This window comes from Lonchura striata, chromosome 20, assembly GCF_050655825.1.
Source record: "Lonchura striata isolate lonStrDom1 chromosome 20, ASM5065582v1, whole genome shotgun sequence".
Taxonomy (NCBI): domain Eukaryota; kingdom Metazoa; phylum Chordata; class Aves; order Passeriformes; family Estrildidae; genus Lonchura; species Lonchura striata.
The window spans coordinates 13145620-13166172 of record NC_140722.1 but is presented as its reverse complement, the minus strand read 5'-3'; the positions used below and the strand labels follow the sequence as shown (position 1 = coordinate 13166172).

At 45.8% G+C, this 20553-nt stretch overlaps 1 protein-coding gene across 1 annotated transcript in view; it reads right to left on the bottom strand.

Annotated features, from left to right (window-relative positions):
- The window catches only part of BMP7 (bone morphogenetic protein 7), a 42007-nt gene that overhangs the window by 16538 nt on the left and 4916 nt on the right, over positions 1-20553 (bottom strand). The window contains exon 2 of the mRNA XM_021553590.4: positions 674-866. Within this exon, the coding sequence (XP_021409265.2) occupies positions 674-866 (193 nt within the window). The remainder of the gene's footprint in view (positions 1-673; positions 867-20553) is intronic.

The window sequence follows — 20553 nt, the reverse complement described above, 5'->3', positions numbered from 1 at the left end:
AATCTTACTTTGGGTAGGATTTGTATGTAGAAGAAATATGTGCAAATGAAACTAAGTGCCTTTGATAAGTGGTTTGGGATTGCTGATTAATTGGAACTAAAACCAGATGAGAAAATTGAACATATGTTCTTATTCAAGTTCCCTGGAGGATTTGTCAGGGAGCTTGGCATACATTAATAATTGCTTGGAAGGGATTTAATAGCTCATCTTGTAGTTTTGCACATGCTAAACAATCAGTCAATATAAAAAGCATAGTGTCATCTGTCTTTGTTAATTAGGGAGCTCGAATGCCTTTGATAATAAGGGCTAGTAATTAAGCTACAATTCCAAAGGAAGCATTTGGGTTTGCCACCTCAGGATCCATCAGAGGCAGGAGGAAGGGGGGAGTACTTCCAGAAATCTTGAAATATTCCTGGTTTATGGTAGTTTTTCCTGCACTAGCTACTGAGTGCTCCCAGAGGCCAGAGCAGGAGCGCTGGGGATGCTCCCAGGGCACCTCTGCCGCATCTCAGCACGCAGGAGCTGCTGCAGCGGCGTGGGCTGGGACCCGCTGCACGCCCCAGAGCCAAACGCAGCCGCTGCTCTGATGGCATCTCTGGGAGCGCTGGCTGCAGCTCCCTGCAGGAGCAAACCCGCCCGTGCTCCCAGCAGGCTCTCCCCGTGGGCCCCTCACCTTCCCGGGTGCTCCTGCAGGACCTGGTAGACGCTGATCTGGAAGGTTTCGTTGTCGAAGCGCTCGCGGATGAAATCCTTGTAAATCCTGAACTCGGCCGCCGTCACCGCCTCGCCCTCCGGGATTCGGGAGAGATCAAACCTGAACTCTCGGTAGTGGCAGCGCTGGTGGTGGAACTCTCTGTCATGCTCCACTGAAACAGAAAAGGGCCCATTAGCCACCTGCTTTGCTCCCCTTCCCCTCGCCATCAAACGCGCTCGCCAGTCGCCACAACAGAGCAGGGCGGGAGTATCTGATGGGGCTGCTCGGGTCACTAAAGCTCAGAGGAAATACCTGCCTCTCTCTGGGCTATTGTGGGCATACATGTGTTTATCAGGCTCCCTTTGGAACAGCTTTACAGTTGGCTGGTACAGGGGGCCATTGTGTTTTAATGATTTTTGGCAGCTTTGTGCTTGACAAGTGACTCTGGACATTTGCCACCGATAAGGAGCGAGCGGCTGTGGGAAGGAGCTGAGACAAACAGATGGGGCTTTTCAGGAGTGCTGGTTCTTGGCCTGGCTCTGCTCCTGACAATCACACACACACATACCCACACACCATAGAAACAAATTCCAGCCCTTGAGGCTTTTCATGCCAGCGACCCACATTTGGTGCCATCACGAGCTCATGGCTCCGCTCCACAGGGTAAAAGCTTTCATTTTAAAAGATCTTTAGTGATCAGGGCTGTGAAGAAACTACTCCAAGTGAGGACTTTCTTCCACCTCCCAACCCTGACTGAAATAAGGGAAATAACAAGTGCCAGATCCTCCCAGGCCAGCGTTGGGATGGATGTGTGTTATCCCACGGGGTGACAGGCCTGCCTGTCCCCTGATGGGCAGCTGGTGGTCCCGTGGAACCCTGCTTGTGGTACGGGAGCAGGGGGTCAGTGCTGGGAGGAAACAAAGACTTCAAGCCAGTCCTCCAGCAAGGGGGAGGAGAGGTGTCAGTGCCCCAGCCCAACACATGAGCCTAGGCACCCTTCTTGGAACAAATTCCAAATTAAACAGACAAGTCGGACAAAGGAAAAGGGGGAAATGGAGGTATAAGGGGATGAACTGACTCGCCCAAGGTCACAACGCATGACATTTTAAGAGCTGAGGTTTGAACCAGGGACTTCCTATATGTCCCAGTCCTGTCGTCTGTCCACTTGACCTCTCTGCAGCTTGACTGCACAATTCAAGTAGTTAGCTCTGAGATTTCCTTGGCGAAGAATGTGTGTCTTTCTACAGGCCTGATTTTCTTCTGGCAGCAGCAAATCCATTGTGTAAATCCATTGACTTAAAGGGAATTACTCCTGAAAAAAGAGGAGTTTCAAGGCCGGGTCTGGAAAGTGCTGTTTAAATTTACAGCTCTGCGTGGTGCAAACACAGATGAGCCCTGGCCAGGGTGTCCCCATGGCAGGGACAGAGCGTGGGAGGCTCTGGAGCAGGGCTGTGTCCATGGAGCAGGTTCAGCACTGCTTTGCTGGCCCAGGCTCAGCCGCTGGCCATGGACTCTTCCTCCTCTCTCACATCCCTTCTGTGAGGAGTCCAGTTTGCCACTGTGTGATTGCTGCTCGGGGAAATGCTTCAGAGCTCTTACTCATAGCTGGGATTCATCTTAGAGGAGTTTTTGAGGTACGAAACCTCTAAACTTTCCAAGACAAAGGTGATTAAGTACAGCAAATGGTTTTATGTGTTGAGCAGTCTCTGTTGCACCTCTACTAAAACATCTCAGGGGCAACATTTAGTGTCTTATACCCTAATGTGGAGGAATATTGTGAATATTCACCAGTGTTTGTGAAAGACTTGGCAGGCTACAGCTGCCCTAGACGTGCTAGCAACACTCTTAAACAAGCCTCAATCCCTTTCCTCCAAAGTACTCCTGACAGAATAAGATATAAAGAGCATAATTTCAGTTTTAAAGGAATTTATCTGCAACTAAATTAAAATGGAATGAAAAATACTTTAATATGGAATCACTCCTTTAACCACAAATGTAGAAGAATTAGTATAATGCTGTGTGGCTTTAGTTGCAGCTGTTAGCAGTAGGATGTGCAAACCTGATTTGCTTCCAAAGACACGGGAAGGCCAAATTTCCAGAGGAAGGTGGGTACAGTTTTTCAGTACGTGTGTGATGACAACTACATCAACCAACACCGGCCTTTAGCTGCACTTTATACACAAGGTCTGACAACAAGCACATGAAGATGAAACTTTTCGGGGTGCTGCTAAAGTTCACAGCAATTCCCACTGCTGAGCCCTAAAAAAATGTGTCGTGTTAGTATGAAAAATTAACAGCCAGGGTCATAAAATAAAGAGCCCCAAAGTTTGAACTTTCCCATGCTTTGCAGATGTTTGGATATAGGGTTTTGGCCTGAGCCATCTTTAGTGTTAAAGCAAACATTCCTGTGGCTATAGTCATTAAGATCATGAAAATATGTGGATATGTAACTGAAGAAAGAATCCCAAGAAACCCTTCAACTCAGTGTTTATTGTTTTTCCCCTTTTTCTTTGCACTCTGGACCTATCTGCTGACCCAGAAGTAACAAATCCTTTCAGAACTAATTTATGAGAAACACTGACCCTGAATCAACATCTGTTAGATGACTGCAGTAAATCTTATTACATAATTAAACACCAAAATCTATGTTAAAATAACGTTAAGGGTCTGACTCGAGCTCATAAAAGCAAGACTCTTCATTATGAAGGCTGAAATCCTATCCCTAAGTCATGCTGCTGTGTGCTGGTATTTGGGAACATATGGTACAGTAGATCTGATCAAGCACTTTTTGTAGCCCCCTGTAATACCTTGAGCACAACAGCGCGGGGTAAGCAGGGGAGCATTCAAGGAGCCTGAGTTTCCTGGGTTTGATGGGTGTTAGACCTTTGACAATGCTGCAACTGGGTCATTTCCAGTTAATTACCTGAGGAGCTGGAAGGGGGAGAGTGGGGGGCAGAGCTTAAAAAAAAGGCAGGGGGGAATAGTGGTATTTTAAGTGTTCACTGAAACAGTCAAGAGAATTGCTGCAGCTCTTTGGATGTGACTGTGGTTGCTCCATTAGATTTATAAAATCCATGATCCCTACTGACAAAATGACCATAAGAAGAACCTTTGGTCATCCTTGAAGGACTTAATCTCTGCTGTTTGTTAGCCATTAATGTTAAATTAATGTTAAATGTTCCCTTAAAAAGACATCAAGCATTTTGAATATTTGCTAGATATGCTTCATAGCCCTTCTGCACACGGAACTTCAACTCATCTTTGTCCCAGGCTCATAGTTCTCACAAATCTACTACCCAAAGGCTTTGGTGAATGGTTTTAGCCCAATGCTAATTTCAAACATTGGAAATTCCAGCTCACAATTCAAATGCCTTGGCAAGGCAGCTGCTTGGAGAGGAAGCCAAAGCTCTGGATGTGCAATCAAAGGTTGTAAAATAGGAAAAGGAAGAACACCCTTGAAAAATAATTCTGCTATGAAACAGTGTGCCTTGACTGTGGGAAAACATTGCATTTCCTCTCCTTAAAAAACAATCCAAAGTCACTCACAGGTGATGAGTGTGTAAACATGAGCCTCTCCTCATTCTTAGAAGCAGTATTGCATTTTGAGGCACAACCACTGCAGACAAATTCTAACTTAATTTGGCCTAATTTAACACAGGGCTTAATCTGGCCTAACTAAGAAGGCCGAATTTAACACAGGGCTCAGAAATTGCTGGTGTAAAATAACCCTTGGCATGGTGAGTGTGGCAGTCAATTGGAGCTATGGTGGATGAGGATCAGACACTCCCTCTGGCACAGCCCTTGGGAATGGTGGAGACAAAGGGAGTTGAGAGCTGTGGGGTGGAGGAGGACATCAGATGCAGGAGAAAATAATAAGCAAGACACCAAAAATGGTGGGGGGACAATTAAAGCCATGCAGCCAAAACAAGGAATAGCTCAGGCTGGTGGTTATCAGTAGCTTGGCCACACCTGTCACAAATATGCAAGGCAGATCAGCACCTTTGAAAGCCTGGCCTTGCCTATCTGAGCAGGATCTGAGTGCTGCTCTCTGGCACACAGGGCTCCCAGCTCTCTGAAGTCCTTTGTCTCTCCAAGCCTCTGTTGTGGCCTGCTGGTGATGCAAGAGGGGGCAGGACACAGTTGTGCAACTGACGGGGATGGTTAAAAGAAAACAGGATGGGTACATGTGCTCAGGTGTGGAGCAGCCAGGTATCAGATCCGAAAATATGGGAAAGCTGGAGATAAAATGTCAACAAATACTGGGTGCTTGTTCTGACGTGTGCTGAAGATACAGAAGTTAAAAACATCAGCAGACAGGGATGAAACAGTGTGGCTGTTGATATTTAGAGCTTGCAGCAATACAGTTAAAGCCAGTACCAAAAAAAATAATGTTGGACAGAAAACCTTGTGGTCCTGATTTAACATCCCAGGTGCCCAAACTTCCAAAGCAAATGAAACATCAGCATAAAGCTGGACACTGAAATGGATCCCACGTTTGGTCATTTTCACAGCAAAGCATGTTGAGGTTAGAAATAAAATAACTACAACTCTTTGCATTTCCTTTGTAAATCAATCTCTGCTGGAAAGTGCAAAGCCAACCCGAGCCAATTCTGCAAACCCTGCTTGGACCTTTGGGGTTGTGTCAGGGATTGCTGGAAGGCCAGGCCTGGCTCGTGACACAAGGATTATGGTGAGGCACAGCTTGCAGTGTTTTCATTTCTCCCCAAAAATCCCAGCTGAGCCCAGGGACCCAGCACAGCAGCACCGTGCCAGCCACCAGCCCCAGGTGTTGAGCACAGGACTAGGGAATCACAAGATTTTTATCCAAGAATGACTGTGTTAAAAATAATTATTATTGAAGCATTAAAGAGCTTATCTAAATGCCAGGGAAGTCAATAGAAATATTTTCACTAATTTCGATGGATTTCACGGGAGGCCAATCTCCCTGCTTAGGTATTTTTACTCTCTTGTTTTCTGAAGTTGTAAAAAACTGGTTTTCAGAAAGAAACTCAACATCAGATTAATAGACTCCAATCTCAGGTTGCCAAACTGGGAAAGCTTTGGTAATTCCACACCTCTTCCTCCCTGGCACGTTTGGGTGATGCACTTAGAATATACTTTGAATATATAAACAAGCAAAAACTTAAATTTTCTTGTTAACGCTTTCAACTGATAATATGTTAATTGTTTTTATAGGGCACTTTGAGAGCAGTTGTCTCATTTATTGTAGTGCTTGCAACAATTAGAGCTACTTGTTTCTCATTTACAATGGAAAAAGACACCAGAAGGAATGTGCAGTAGGCTGTCTGTAACTTCTTCACTCCCGAAAAAGGCCAGAAGGGATTTGTAAAGGACTTTAATCTCAAATAGATAAAAGGTCCTGAATTCCTGAGACTGAAAGATAAGTCAAAGGAAAATAGATTCCAAAAGACAACACCCCCCCTGCCCCAGCCTCTCAGCCAGGCTGCTGCTGAGCCATCAGCAGTTGCCCGAGAAACCCCTCAGAGATTTGGATGCAAAAAAAAATTCTGCCAAAATCTGGTATTAAGGCCTAACAGGCTTTCAGAGTCTACCTGTGCAGTTTAGAGGGTAGGAAAGTTTATCTGCTTTCTCTCCAGCAGCTGCAGAGCTACAGAAAATGGGCACTGCTTCTTCAGAGGTGGCTGGGGACTGCCTGGATTGGACTGAGATCCAGTGGATGGATCCCAGCCTCAGTGAACCAAACCAAACTCTGGCACATCTGCATCCAGCAGTGCAAAGAAAATTTAACTTTCTTTCCCTCCACCGTCACCTCCTGAGATTGAAACCAAAGCTTCAGAAAGTTCTGTTGCATCATTTCAGTGCAGAGCAGGAGATTCCCAGAAAACAGCTCTACCTGAGCCCCACCAGCCCTTCCAGCCCCAAAGGGAAGCTCCACTCCTGTCTCCTGCCTCACCCTCCTGTCTCCCTTGGGAAGTGCATTCAACTGGGAAAAACAAATTCCCTTTCCCAGATGATCTTTTGGGTGGATGCTGTCCTCTCCCAGCATGGCAGGAGGACCAGGGACCTCCCAGCACGGCGGGAGGGAGGCCAGGGCCACCCCTCGGGCTCGGGGCTTGTGCTGCTTGTGAAATGGAGCTGTAAATTTTCGCAATGCCAACTTCGAGACCTCTCGATGGGCTTCTAATTAACAGGCACTAAATGTTCCCTCTATAAATTGCGCTTCTTTGTCTCTAAATTGGTGGATAAAACCATGGCATTTATGAAATATAGGCCTTTTCTCCTTATGTTGCTGAGGTTCAAGAAGGAGGAAACCAATTAGGGGGAGGATCCAGTGGTCTCTGCAGCTGAAAGAGCCTACTGGGCTCAGCAGGACGCCTGACTGAGCAAGAAATGCGAGGTCAGTCCTTACATTTTCTGAGGAAAAGGGGGACTATAATAAAGATTATTGCAATAATGTCATGCCAGGCCACAGCCTGCGAAGGCACATGTTTCCCTCCTCATTGTGCTTGACAGCAAGAGTTACAGGGGCAGTGGCAGGAAATTTATAATGGCAAGAATTTGGGAATGCAAAGTTCTGTGATTGGTTTTCATCTGTTTCTTTCTCTCGGCTTCATGATTTACACGCTGACATTAGGCAGCTAAAGCAGAAATAATTGAAGAAATAGTTGAAGAATATAAATTGGGAGTTCTATAAATGGAGTAGAGCAAATGTCCTGGGGTGTGTGATGAGATATATTTTTAATTTTTTTTCAAAGAGTGATAAAAACAGTATTTGGCAGGCTTTTGCATGGAATAGCTGCAGCTCTCCGAGTCATCTAGAAGCTAATGCAGGTTTTTGGAGAAACCTAAGGAAAAACAAATACAGCCTAGATTCTGATCTGTGAATACCCCTTGGTTTTCCTATAACTCATTAATGCATCCCAACACTGGGGATTGCTGCCATCCTGCCACTTCTTGAAACACAGCCTGTCCTTGAGCCACAGGTTCAGCTGCCCCAGATATTTGGGGGGCTCTGGGCTCGTCTCTCCAAGCCCTGCCCTGATGCCTTGTCCCCGTGTGCCCTTTGCTGGAGGGGCTGCTCAGAGCCCAGGCAGAGCTCAGCAGAAGGGAACCTGCACCCAGCTGCTCCCTGCTCAGGGACCCATTTTACAGCCAGGCAGAGGGAGGAGAAGGTGATAAAACTGTTTCTTGCATGGTAAATTCAGTGTATGCCAGGGCAAAGTCCTGCCCCATCCATGGGTGGAGAGCGGGGTTAATGCACTAATTTCAAAGAAGATGGAAAACAGCCTGCATAAATCCCTATCCCCAAACCCAGAGGCTGGAAATTCTTTAGAGCTCACTCTCCAAAGTGATCTGAGGTAAGCATTTTTGCTTCGAAAGGGGGAAAAAACCCCTCTGGAGTTAATATTCTCCCTTTAGCCATCACTTCATTTTTTCAGCTTTCAGCATGGAGCTGGTATTGCCAGCAAGACCACCTAGCCACAAACCCAGCAGGGAGCTTCCAAAATTCTTCTGAACACTGACTCCTTGTTATAAATTGAAAAGTGGTAATAGCAACAGTGCATATCACATCTGTGCCAGGCTTCAGGCCTGGGAAGCAGCAGCCTCCCTCCTGCAGAACACAACTTGGAAAGATCCTTTCAGTCCACACATGTATCAGCATTAGCCATTTCTTTGTCAACAAATCCCTTAATACGTAGCCTTTCTATCATGTACAGATGTCCAAAAAATAATGGAATACTGTACTACAAGATTAAACACTTTAATGTCAGCATATGTGTTGCATGACTCTGAACAATGGTATCATTGTGCGTGTGCAAACAGCCGGGCGAGGGAAGATGGGTTTAATTATCTCCCAAACAGCAGCAAGTTCTTCCTGACCAAGTCAAACTTCAGCTAGCAAGGGCTGCTCAGGACAGAAACTGGTGTTTCTCCCTTCCTGGTGTTGCTACATGGGTGTTGTTGCAGTGTTCGGGTTAAGTGTTGTACCCACGTCAGGGAGAGCTTCGAAGCGCGGTGCAGGAGCCGCCTGTGTCCCCAGGAGCCACCACGGAATGTGGCCTGGGGACCAGAGGATGCTGTGAGTCACCACATCCTCTTGTCCCATGTGTCACCCACGAGTCCTTTAAGTTAAAATTCCCAAGTATGGTAGATGGCAAAGGGGGAAACAGCCACTGGGAAGGAAAGGACAGAGAGAATCGTGCGTGCTGCCATCCGAATTCAGAGACGTTCCCTGCTGGGATTTCTCTGCAGACACTCTGAGGCAATGCTGGATGGCAAAACCATTTCTTTTTAAAGAACATCCATGAAGTTTCTGGGCAGGTTATGCACAGGTAATCCATTTTCTTTCCTGAGTGTGCCCTGATGGGTGCCCGCTTAGGCTGTGGTTTCTCTGCTGAAAGCAGAGCCAGACGAGATGAAAGGTATTGTGAAAAATTTACACGTGGGACTGCTCTGTGAACACGAAACTCTCCTAATAGTAAACAGACTGGTGGTGGTGTGACTCCTGGTGCTGTTTGCTGTGTCTACATGTGTATCTGGGGAAAGCAAAGTTAAATAAGCAGGGAAGAGATGTGTTTCTACAGAATACCTTATTCACAGCCCTGTCATGTGAAACACAGCAGCACATGGAGCTGCAATCCATCTGCAGCTGCTGTAATGCACTGAGGATTGCTGTGGGATTTGAGTGGTGTGAGGGAATGGAGAATTCAGGGAGGGGTGACAGGGAAAAGAAAAAAAAAAGGGAGTTCATGAAGTTGTTCCTATTGACAGACTCCCTCTATTTCTACCTTCATCCTCCTGGAATCCACCATAAAGAAATCTCCTTCTCCAGGCTCTCAAATCCCGTTTCTCTTCCTCCTCCCACAGCAAAGGGGGAACCCAGGACAGTGCTGACCTGGGGGTTCACCTCAGCAGCTCTCCTATTCCCAAAACCTTGTGGGTGGCTGTTTCCCAGAGCGGCGAGCTGGGGACTGTGGTGATGCAGCAAATCCTGTGTCCCCCCAAGTGCTGTGGCCAGCACAGATGTCTCGAGCTCTCGTGCTGGCACTGGGAGCAGGGTTAACCCAGGCTGGTGCTCACCCCTGACATGCAGGGCTGTTGTGCTCTCTGTACCTGAAGGATGGGATGCACTGGACAGCAGCTCCAAGCCAGAGGCTGCCACAGCTCCTGCAGGGACCGTGGGTGCACAGGGCAGGCTGAGGGCAGCGCACAGCACCCAAAGGCAGCCTCAGCTCTGCTCCACACCCTGCCCTAGAAACGTCCCTGCAGCCAAACTGAGCAGTGAGCAAAAGGACAGGCAGAAGCTCATAATTGCTCCTGCTTTCTTTTCTCTGTCTGCACAACGTGCAGCAACACAGCCTGAGAGCAGAGGCGTGTGCTGTCTAACACATCCCCCAGATCCTCTGCGTGCAGCTGTGGGAGGTATGTGAAGATGCAGGAGTACATTTTCCTTGTCCTGCTTTGGGCAGAGATGATGGCCACACCACATTGCTCACTGACTTTGCAATTCAGGGGACAGCAAGGCTGCTTCCCTGGTGCTGTGGAATCAGGGAGCTGTATCTGGCCAGGCCAACTTCCCAGGAAAGCTGTGCCAGCTTAGGTGTGAATTGCAAGTCACACATTTTGCCAGTGCATCCAAGGGTCACAGAGATAGCAGCAGTCTGGGGAGGAACCGAGATGAGGATCAGGCTGAGGTGGCAGCCACAGCACAGAGAAGGGAGGAGCAGAAAGCAGGAGGGTGATGGGTGTCTCAAGGGGAAGAGGTTGCAGAGCACAAAGAGGGAGAAAAGTTAAATGGCAATAAGGTTTATTGAGAAAAATAATCCCCCAGTCCAGACACTTGACAAATGGGGCCCAAGGTGCTTCCTGCAACCTGCTCTGAGACTGAGCAGGTCTCAAAATATCACTGATGCAAAAACCAGCAGCCTGCCCTGACTGCTTGTACACACTGAGCAAATGGAAACATCCCCAGGCCCAGGGAAGGAGAGACAAGCGGCTGAGCAGATCTGGTCAGAAATAAAGTGTATTCAGGCAGGGAGATAAGAGGCAGTGTGAGACTGCTACAGGCAAGACTAAAATGGGGGGGAAAGCCCACAAGGGAAGGACTTGCAGGAAAATGGGAACCTGCTGGGAGCACAGGCACCTCAATCTGCAACTGGCATGTGCAGAGGGCATGCAAATTAACATCAAATCTTGTTATACTAATTCTTCAATGCAATGATTTGATCATGCAGAGATGTAACAGGATCAATTTTTTCCTTTGCATTCCAGTACCTACACTGGGGTAAATAGGTCTTATTTGATAAATTAGATACTTGTAATAGATATTTGTAATAAACAGCCTGAGTCAGTAATTTTGGGAAGGTCACTGCCTGAGCATCTCTGATTTATTTACACAAAACAGACAGAAATGGCTAAAGGTAGTTCTCGTGTCTGGACAGTGAGTTCCAAATCTTTCCTCCAGGGCCAAAAGAACTTCATGAAAGTTGTGCTCATAATCTGATGCTTTTAAGTTAAGATGATTATATGTTAATTATCGTCTACTACATAATTTTTTTCCAAGCTGCTCTCTGTTTTTTATTACTATTGCAGTAATAAAATATATATAGCATAAATTTACTTAAGACAGCAAAAGATTCAACACTTGGAAAACTGATAGAGAAAGAAGGACTGGATTCTGGACTGGTACAGCTGGTTTAAGGTATTTTAGAAGTAAATGAAATCAAATGAGAATTTATAATCCTTCCTGAGGTCTGGATTCCATCAGACTAAACTCATTAGGCATTAAGGTGCAGGTGCAGCTAAATAAAGGATTGTTCTGCTTTTCTTAATGCCATAGATTCACATCTTGAGTTCAAAATAAAAGTCTTTTAAAAGTACACGTATATGTTGTGCATATACTGGCAACACTTGAAAGGGAAAGCTCAGCTGATGGAATCTTCAAATGCCTCATTTTTGCCAAAGGAATGTGCCCGTTTCTGCACCAACTGTGCTGAGGGACACAAGTGGAGAAGTGACTGGACATTGGCCTCTTAAGGCTTATTCATTTCATTTGCATTAGACTTCCTTTCATCTACTGAACAGCTGCCCAAATAAATAGCATAAATCTAATTAATCCTCCTTTAATATTGTATTGCCACAACAATTCCAGCATCCCCCCAAATGCTGCAGGAGTGTGGGCAGACACCTGCACGGGCACCCTGGGAGGAGCACGGCAGGAGCTGCAGGGAATCCAGCCTTTCTTGTGGTTTACTGGAATAAAAGGAAAATAATTCAAAACCAGTTTCCCAGGTTTGAAGCCACACGACTTGCTGGATTTCTTAGCTGAAATCCCAGATTCTGGTGCTGTTGAGAGAATGGTTTGTGGGATATTACAAAATAAGCAGCAGATATCAGGCACAGGGCCATCAGATAAGGATCTCAGCCTTTGATTGTGATCAGCAGAGTCTCAGCTTGGAATGCACGCACTGAGCTGTGCCCCAAGACCACGGCCAGCTGGGCCTTTGCAGCTTGTCTGTGCATGGACAAACATCTGCAGCTCTGGGCCAGGAGAGCTGGGAGATCAGGGGACAGCAAAGGAGTGAGGGGAAAGGTCCTGCAGCCCCAGAGAACCCCTGCCAGAGCTGTGCTCTGCAGGCTGGCACAGCCATTCCTCCTTCTCAGGTGTTCTGCACGTGGGAGGTCCAGGGGTATTAACAGGGTTTATAATTATTAGACACAAATGAAGTGTTTGGAGGGATGTTTTTGGAAAATAACCATTAGAAACTTCAGTTACTGCTTACAGAGACGCTGTGGAGTGCCCTTCCTCATGCAAGTGTGACTTGGTGACCTAGTTCACATTTTTCTTTGAGATCATCATGTTTCCTCTGTGCTGCCAAGAGAGGCGAGCTCAGGTGGGGCACTGGGTTTGGGACAGGGACCTGGAGAGGAGGTCACTGCCTGGAATGACCCTCCCTGCCAGCACCACACGTCCTCTCACTGTCCTTCAGCCTGTGATGGGACCCAGCTTATGCATAGGAGCTTTTTGCTTTCTAGGAACATGTGCTGTGCAATACATTTATTTTATTGAGAAATAGGCAGGCAGCTGTTTGTTCTTTATTAACCCTACAGAGCCCCGAGAGCTGTAAATGTAAGACCTGGGGTTGCTGACACCCACATATACTCCTGTTTGCAGATGCAAAATGTCAGTGTCTCAGGGTGATGGCAAGGTTAAACTGTTATTTCAGGAATGTCCTCAGGAAGATAAACGTGGTATATTCACGTGTAGAGCATGGGCACATGCCTGTCCCCTTTACACTCCAAACGTTGGTGGCCCATGCCCCAGGCACAACGGCATCTGAGGGTGAGGCAAAGATTTATTTGCAGTTTAATTCCCACCCACGATCCCTTTTATACAAGAGGAATTTTCTTTTGGTACAAGATAAGCCCATCAGTGACATCAGCAGCACCTAGCCCTGCATACCACAGCCCTGCTGGATTCCTCTCACTAGGGCTGGGCCATCCAGGCCTCCTGAGTCAGCCCCTAACAACAGCATTTTCTGGTTTGTTTTGGTTTTTGTGTGTCTTCAAACACAATTTTGCAATTGCAGTTCTGGGGTAAAAGATCAGCTGTTGAAATACACCCTGGTGCCCTCGCAGGGGTCTGGCACGGATGGAGGCAGCGCAGCTCACGTCCTGCTGTGTGCATCTGGCAAAAATGGCACAGAAAGGAGAGAGTGGGGTTTGGGAAAGCATCTCTGAAGGAGCAGGGGCAAAGAGCACTCTTCTCCAGCTCGGCTGAAGCTGGAGGAAAGGGAGGAAAGACTCTCAGTGGCTCAGCCACACTGGCTTAGATTTACCTCCCTGCTCTGCAGGGTTTTCAGTGAGGCAGCCCTCATCTCACAGCTGTGGACTAATGAGCAAAATGACAGTCCCTGTTTGCTGAAGAAATATTTGGGGTTTGCTTGGATGCATTTCTGCCCCGTTCTGGGTTCTTTTGTGTGTTTCTGTATTCCTTGTGTCAGGCTTTAATGCAGCGAACGGTCAGAGATTTTTCTGCATGTGGACTCTAATATTCTGTAATTTGATTACAGTGCATGCCATGGATTGCAGGAACTCCTGTATTCAGAGGTCAAAGTTGTGTCCACACCAATGAGAGAAGTTTTACACCACATGTCTGATTTGCTTCTCCTTTTCACCTGTCTCGGGAGACAAATGATTCATCACATAGTGCTGAAATATCTTCATCTCCTGATTTGGGCCACTATTTAAGAGTGGTTACCCTAAAGTTTCTTTTTGAGCTGAGGAGAAAGATCTGTGATTAATCATTCTTTTTCAGTTCTCTCCTGCAGTTTATTACAAGTATATTTGTGTAATTAGGGGGCCCAGTAGTAATGTTGTTAAAATACAAGTGGGCACATTTATTGTTTCCTCCAAAAGGAAACAACCAGTCTCTAGCAGCTCTGGTTTTTCCCTGCCTCAACTGAACATTTACTGTTTTATGTAGCTAGCAGATTGAGGTTAAAGTTACTTCTTTTTTTTCCCCCGCTTTTATTTCTTTTTGTTAAAAAGAAAAGAAAAAAATCCCCTCCATTCTCTTAACAAATGCTGGATTTTTTTAAGGATATGGTCAGAAAGGGGAACTTAAACTCAGCATAATGTTTATAGTGCCACACAAGATCAGGAAAAGTGATGTGCAGTACTCTTTATTAACATCTAAAAAGCCCCTGTGGGACTTTTTGTATAATGACTGCAGAGTAATAAACAAATAAAAGGAAGATTAAATTGTTCAGAATATTTTTTGTGATGGAATAAGCAATAAGTTTTAACCTTGTGTACCAAGGGAAGAGCAGCTTGTGGGTAGAACAAATACAATTAGGAGTGGATTCCTCTTAGTGATGACTGGTTATCACTCATGAAATTACAGATAATTGCCTTCTGAAAATAAAATTGCTAAAATATGGATACAAAAGAACAGTACTCCAACGTAAGTGCCAGAATTCAGGATTTCTAAATTACAGGAATCTTTAATATTCCCTTTAAATGACAGACCTGAATTTGCTTTCCCTGGTGTTGCAGGAGGCATTGACACAGAGAAATACAACCAAATACATCCAGCCCCATCCCCAGTCCTCACCCAGGAAAAAACTCTTCTCTCCATCAGCATTAAAACTCCCAGCTACTGCTACTGCATGATTTTATGAGCATTTTTCAATGCTCCTCCCAGAGCTCTTCTGGTCTCTTTTTAAAGGTTTTACAGCCACGAGCTGTGGGAAGAACAATTGGTAAAGCCCAGGGAGCCCCCCCAGTGCCAAGGGCAGGGTTTGGCCAGGGCCAGAGGGGAGGCTGATTTACAGCCCCCAGGCTGGGCACGGGACATGGTGACAGCTCCTCTGGGCACGGGACACGGTGACAGCTCCTCTGGGCACAGGACACAGTGACAGCTCCTCTGGTCACACTGTGCCAGCTCCTCTGGGCACGGGACACAGTGACAGCTCCTCTGGGCACACTGTGCCAGCTCCTCTGGGCACGGGACACAGTGACAGCTCCTCTGGGCACACTGTGCCAGCTCCTCTGGGCACGGGACACAGTGACAGCTCCTCTGGGCACACTGTGCCAGCTCCTCTGGGCACGGGACACAGTGACAGCTCCTCTGGGCACACTGTGCCAGCTCCTCTGGGCACGGGACACAGTGACAGCTCCTCTGGGCATGGGACACGGTGCCAGCTCCTCTGGGCACGGGACACAGTGACAGCTCCTCTGGGCACGGGACACGGTGACAGCTCCATTGGGCACGGGACACGGTGCCAGCTCCATTGGGCACACTGTGCCAGCTCCTCTGGGCACGGGACACAGTGACAGATCCTCTGGGCACACTGTGCCAGCTCCTCTGGGCACGGGACACAGTGACAGCTCCTCTGGGCATGGGACACAGTGACAGCTCCTCTGGGCACACTGTGCCAGCTCCTCTGGGCACAGGACACAGTGACAGCTCCTCTGGGCACGGGACACGGTGACAGCTCCTCTGGGCACAGGACACAGTGACAGCTCCTCTGGGCACACCCTGCCAGCTCCTCCATGGTGTCAGGGCTGGTGACTTCACTGCTGGGGGAGCCTGGGGCCAGGCTGCTGCAGCTGAGGGTGTTGGGGTGACACCAGTGGGGTTGAGGTGACATCAGTGGGGCTGTGAGGAGATGAGGTGACATCAGTGGGGCTGGGGTGCCATCAGTGGGGCTGTGCAGACCTGAGGTGACATCAGTGGGGCTGTGAGGAGCTGGGATGACATCAATGGGGCTGGGGTGCTATCAGAGGGGCTGGGGTGCCATCAGTGGGAGTGGGGTGCCATCAGTGGGTCTGTGTGGATCTGGGGTGCCATCAGTGGGGTTCTGGTGCCATCAGTGGGGCTGGGGTGCCATCAGTGGGGCTCTGGCTCAGCCCAGCGTGGCTCAGCTCAGCGCAGGGGGGCTGCAGCAGGACCACAGCAATCTCTGGGCTCACGTGCAGAGCACTCGTGTGCCCCAGGGAAAAGCTTCCAGGGCGATGCTCGCAGGATCATCGCTCCTCCGCTGCTCCCCCAGCACGGAGAGAGCTCCTGCTCACTTTAATTATTGCTTAGGGGAAGCTGCCTTCCCTCTCCCCTCCTTGTTTTTTGGTTTGTGTTTTTTTTTAAGGAAGGTAGCTTTTAAGAGCTTGCCATGAAGATCTAAGTGAAGGGATTTTCTCTACTACAAAGCCTGCATACTTTCCCAGGCCAGGTGGACCCGATAGCACTGACTGCATGCTGAAAAATCTCATCCCCACCCTTCAGGCACTTTAATTGTAAGCCTTTCCAGATACACTGGATAAACACTGTCAAAATGAACCTGAAAGGGTTGTTGTTGTTGGTTTAGCCCTTAAATAATTATGAGTTTGTCTGTCTAATTACAACATAATCTTGTTTAAACTTGGATGGCTATTTGCAGTATCTCTTAAATGAGGTGGAAGCAGAAACACTGAGAAAAAAAAAAAGAAAATTCACAGTTCTTCCAATTTAAGAGAAAGAAATAAGATTTTTTACTCCTGTAAAATTTAATTCAACCTGACAACAAAATACTCTAACCGGGAAGCAACTGTGGTAGGATAAAGATGATAAAGAATAGTGTGGAACCTCTGAGATGCAACAGAAACTTAATCTTCCACGGATAATATTTTTCAGCCAGTTTAGAAATAGTTTAAGGTAATTTACGGGAAGACTTGAGTGACAAAGCACATTACTTGAAGTGCCTTTCCTTCACTAGGCACTTTCTAAATTCTTTCTCTTTCATTTCTTTACTCTCAGGAGACTTTTAAATCCAGTGAACCAAAACAACACTTTGTTTGTTGGTATAGCACGGGGCTGGCACAGATGGCAGACACTGCACCTGTTCCAATAAATGGAGGAAACGGAGAGATAAACCATGGCACTCATTAAGGGGAATCTACTGAAACATGAACAAGTTGTATTTTGAATATCTTCCAGGAATAAAAGGAGAAATACATAAACAGACTTTGTTTTTACCATTATCAGTTTATAATAAACTTTGTTTAAAGGGAACTTCACATTTGGTTTATGCACAAAGGAAGACATACCACTAAAGAAGTTATGATAATGCTTGATTTTCTTTAAGAAAGGTAAATGATTTTATCTAGCTGCTCCTATTCTTCTAAAGAAAAATTACCTGTTGGCAGTTTAACCAAAATCAGTTAATTCCCCTGTTCCTTAGTAGTGGCAGCTTTTTTTGCTTTTGCATTTTCTCACGTTGAGTAATATCACATTCTTACAATCTAGTTCAGAATGATCAGAGGAACAACATAAACTAAAGTCCATCTGTTCATCTATTAATAAATAACTAAAATTATTGGGGGGGGGGGCGGAATTTTTTGGATTGTTAGCAACAAAGTTCCCTGCAAAACAGCTTTTTGCTGGGCACAAGGAATATGCTATGTAACGTCTCACAGATTATTAAACAATCCTAAATAAGAAGAAACATTAAGCAACAGTTCCTCAAAGGATAAATTTTTTGAAACATTTTGCCTTGATCATCGGAGCTTGTGCTGTTCAACATGCCATACATCTCCCTCAATTTCTCTCTCTCACACACACAGCATTAAATACAAAATGCCATGAAAATTCCTAAGTATCATTTAATGTTGGCAGCCCTGCACTGTAAAGCCATTTATATAAAACTGTGGTTGGCAGCTCTCACTCTTCCATGGGAACAAATTAACATTGGCATTCCAAACACAGGAAAGTAAGGAAATTAGAAACACAGTTTATATTTGGCCAGTGCTTTGAAATACTGTACCATGCTACTGATGTCAATTAATGAAAAGCAGAATTTTGCGGAGAGGGTCTGGTTTTGAAACACATTAACACACGTTAAACATGTTTGCACAGGAACTGCATTGTAAGCATCTTGGTTCCAAAACAATAAAGCAATTACACTAGAACTTGTAGTCTCAAAGTTGCCATTAATTCAATCCACTCAGTCTGGATCACTGAAGGATTTTCACTGACTCTGAGATGTAGATGGCATAAATGTTTAAAAGAAGGGCTAAGGCACAGTGTGGTGGGGATTACACCCCATGATGGCTTCTCTGTTACCTGCTGTAAATCAGGTATATTTTTGTAAAAAAAAATTGAATTATAGAACATACACCCAAATAAAGGGGAAGGGGGGGCTCAGCAAACTTTGTGGTCCTCATCAATGAAACAAGGATTTCCAAAAGAGCTTTTTGAAATTAGAATCAGTTCAGTCTTTGCTACCTGCAACCTTATTTGTAGCAAAGATTTTTACTTCAACACCAAAAAAATCTAATGGCAGTTTATCTCCTGGCACCATTCCACTAACTTCAGTGGAATTACTCCAGCACGGAATTTGGCCCCGCAGCCTCTACAAGGCGCTGTTTATTTGTACTATGATTCAGATATTTTGATACCAGGAATCTTTCAGCACTGAAGTTTCTCCATATGAAATATGTCTTGTATTAAGAAATATCAGTTTCACATTTTTGTCAAACATTATTTGCTAAATTGTGTTTGTTGCAAGGATGGGAATTCAGCTGTAGTTCAACAACATGGATCGGACTAATAATGATAAGCAGTGACTAATAGGAGCTGGTTCATGTTTTTATTGTTTGCAGTAAAGGAAACTTCCCTCAGAAACAATTTCAAGATTAGGAGAGAAAACTCTGTGAAGCTCTAGCAGAAACTACTGCATGCTCATTATTTCAACACAGGGGCACTTCTTTGGCCCAATTGTGCTCTCAGTGGTGCTCGTGTAAATCAAAAGGGAGTTTATGGGAATTACTTTGGACGTAGAGTTGTATAAATGAGACCACTGGGCCAGCTTCAGTAGGAATTTGACAATTTACACCAATGAAGACCTAGCCAAGAATTTTCTCTTGGGTGTCCATTTTTCCAAACTTAAGCATGTGCAGAACTTTATCCATGTGATTAGTCCTTGTGTGTAGTCTCGTTTATTTCAAACAGTTGTGAAGGAAAATCTTCATCCTGAAACGAATTTAAACAGCTCTCTAGTTTCTTTAGAAGTTTCTTCCATTTAGAGAAGAAATATACATATATAAAATAGCATATTTTATTTATGTATAGTATGGCATGTATTTATATATATACATATATATATATATATATATATGTAGTTAATTCATAAAAGTACTTTGATGTAGGCCCTAGAGAGGAGGATTGGAAAGAGTTTAAAATATCCTGGTTTCTTAATGCTGTATATCAACAGGTAGTCTCCTTATCTGGCATGCTATCAAAATTTGCTTACTTGTGTTCTCACTCAGATGACTTCATCCATCATTGCAACTTCCCACTGGTACTCATCCAGTTAGGACAATTTAGAGGCATAAAACTAAATGTGTTATCATTTTAACCACGAATTAACAGTTTCCATATAAATATTAGCATTTCCTCACTTGATTCAAGGATAGCAGCCCTAATGGCACTAACCGTATATTTGATTTAAACTAATTAAAAACAGGGGCTCTTGCAATTTAATATATTGATTTTACCAGTGGGATTTAAATCTTTTATAATAAGTGTACACAGCTGCAGCACTCACCCACCGCCACTCTCAGACCTAATCCCTGCATTCCTCCTGACAATAACATGACAGGATCCACACATCCCAGTATTAGCCTTAACCCCGGTGACACTGCCAGAATGTATTAAACTAAAACATCACAGTGTCCTGTTTAAAAGGAGCCTGTCAACGGCTCTGACTGGGCTTTAATAGTTATAATCTTTTTTTTTAATTAATGTTTCCAACCACTTGTGTAACCTTCTCTCACACGTCTCTCCCCGCCGACCCGAAAATGTGTTTCAGGCTTATTTCCAGGGAATGTAGTGCCTGGATTCTGCTGCCTGTCCAGAGGCCATTAAAGCTCCTTTGCAGGGGGAGTGCTGGGACACACACAGAGACGCAGGATGGCACAACTGGGAGCACTGGGAGCAGGTCCTGCACGCTCCACTGGTGCCCAGCTCCTTTTACTGGCACCACAGGACCCGGCCATCAGCCTGGTCCCCTTCAAAGCCCTTTAAGAGCTGTTGTGTTTTGGCTGCTGAACTGCAGCTCCCAGAGGGGGATTCACCCCCCAGGACAGCCTGTGTGGGAGCAGAGGAGAGACCCTGCCCTGGGATAAATCTGCTGGGTGCCAGCGGATGGGGACAATTTCCAGGTCCTTCTTGCTTGCGTAAGGACATCTGCCCTTAGCTGCTCCTTTCTCTGCTACCAGCACACCCACATGGCAGAAGTCAATACTTCCTGTCCTGCTCTGCCTGTTAGACACCTGGAAATCAGAAAATTAATTATATTCTCTCTGGGATGGGTCTGCACATTCAGAGAATACCTATG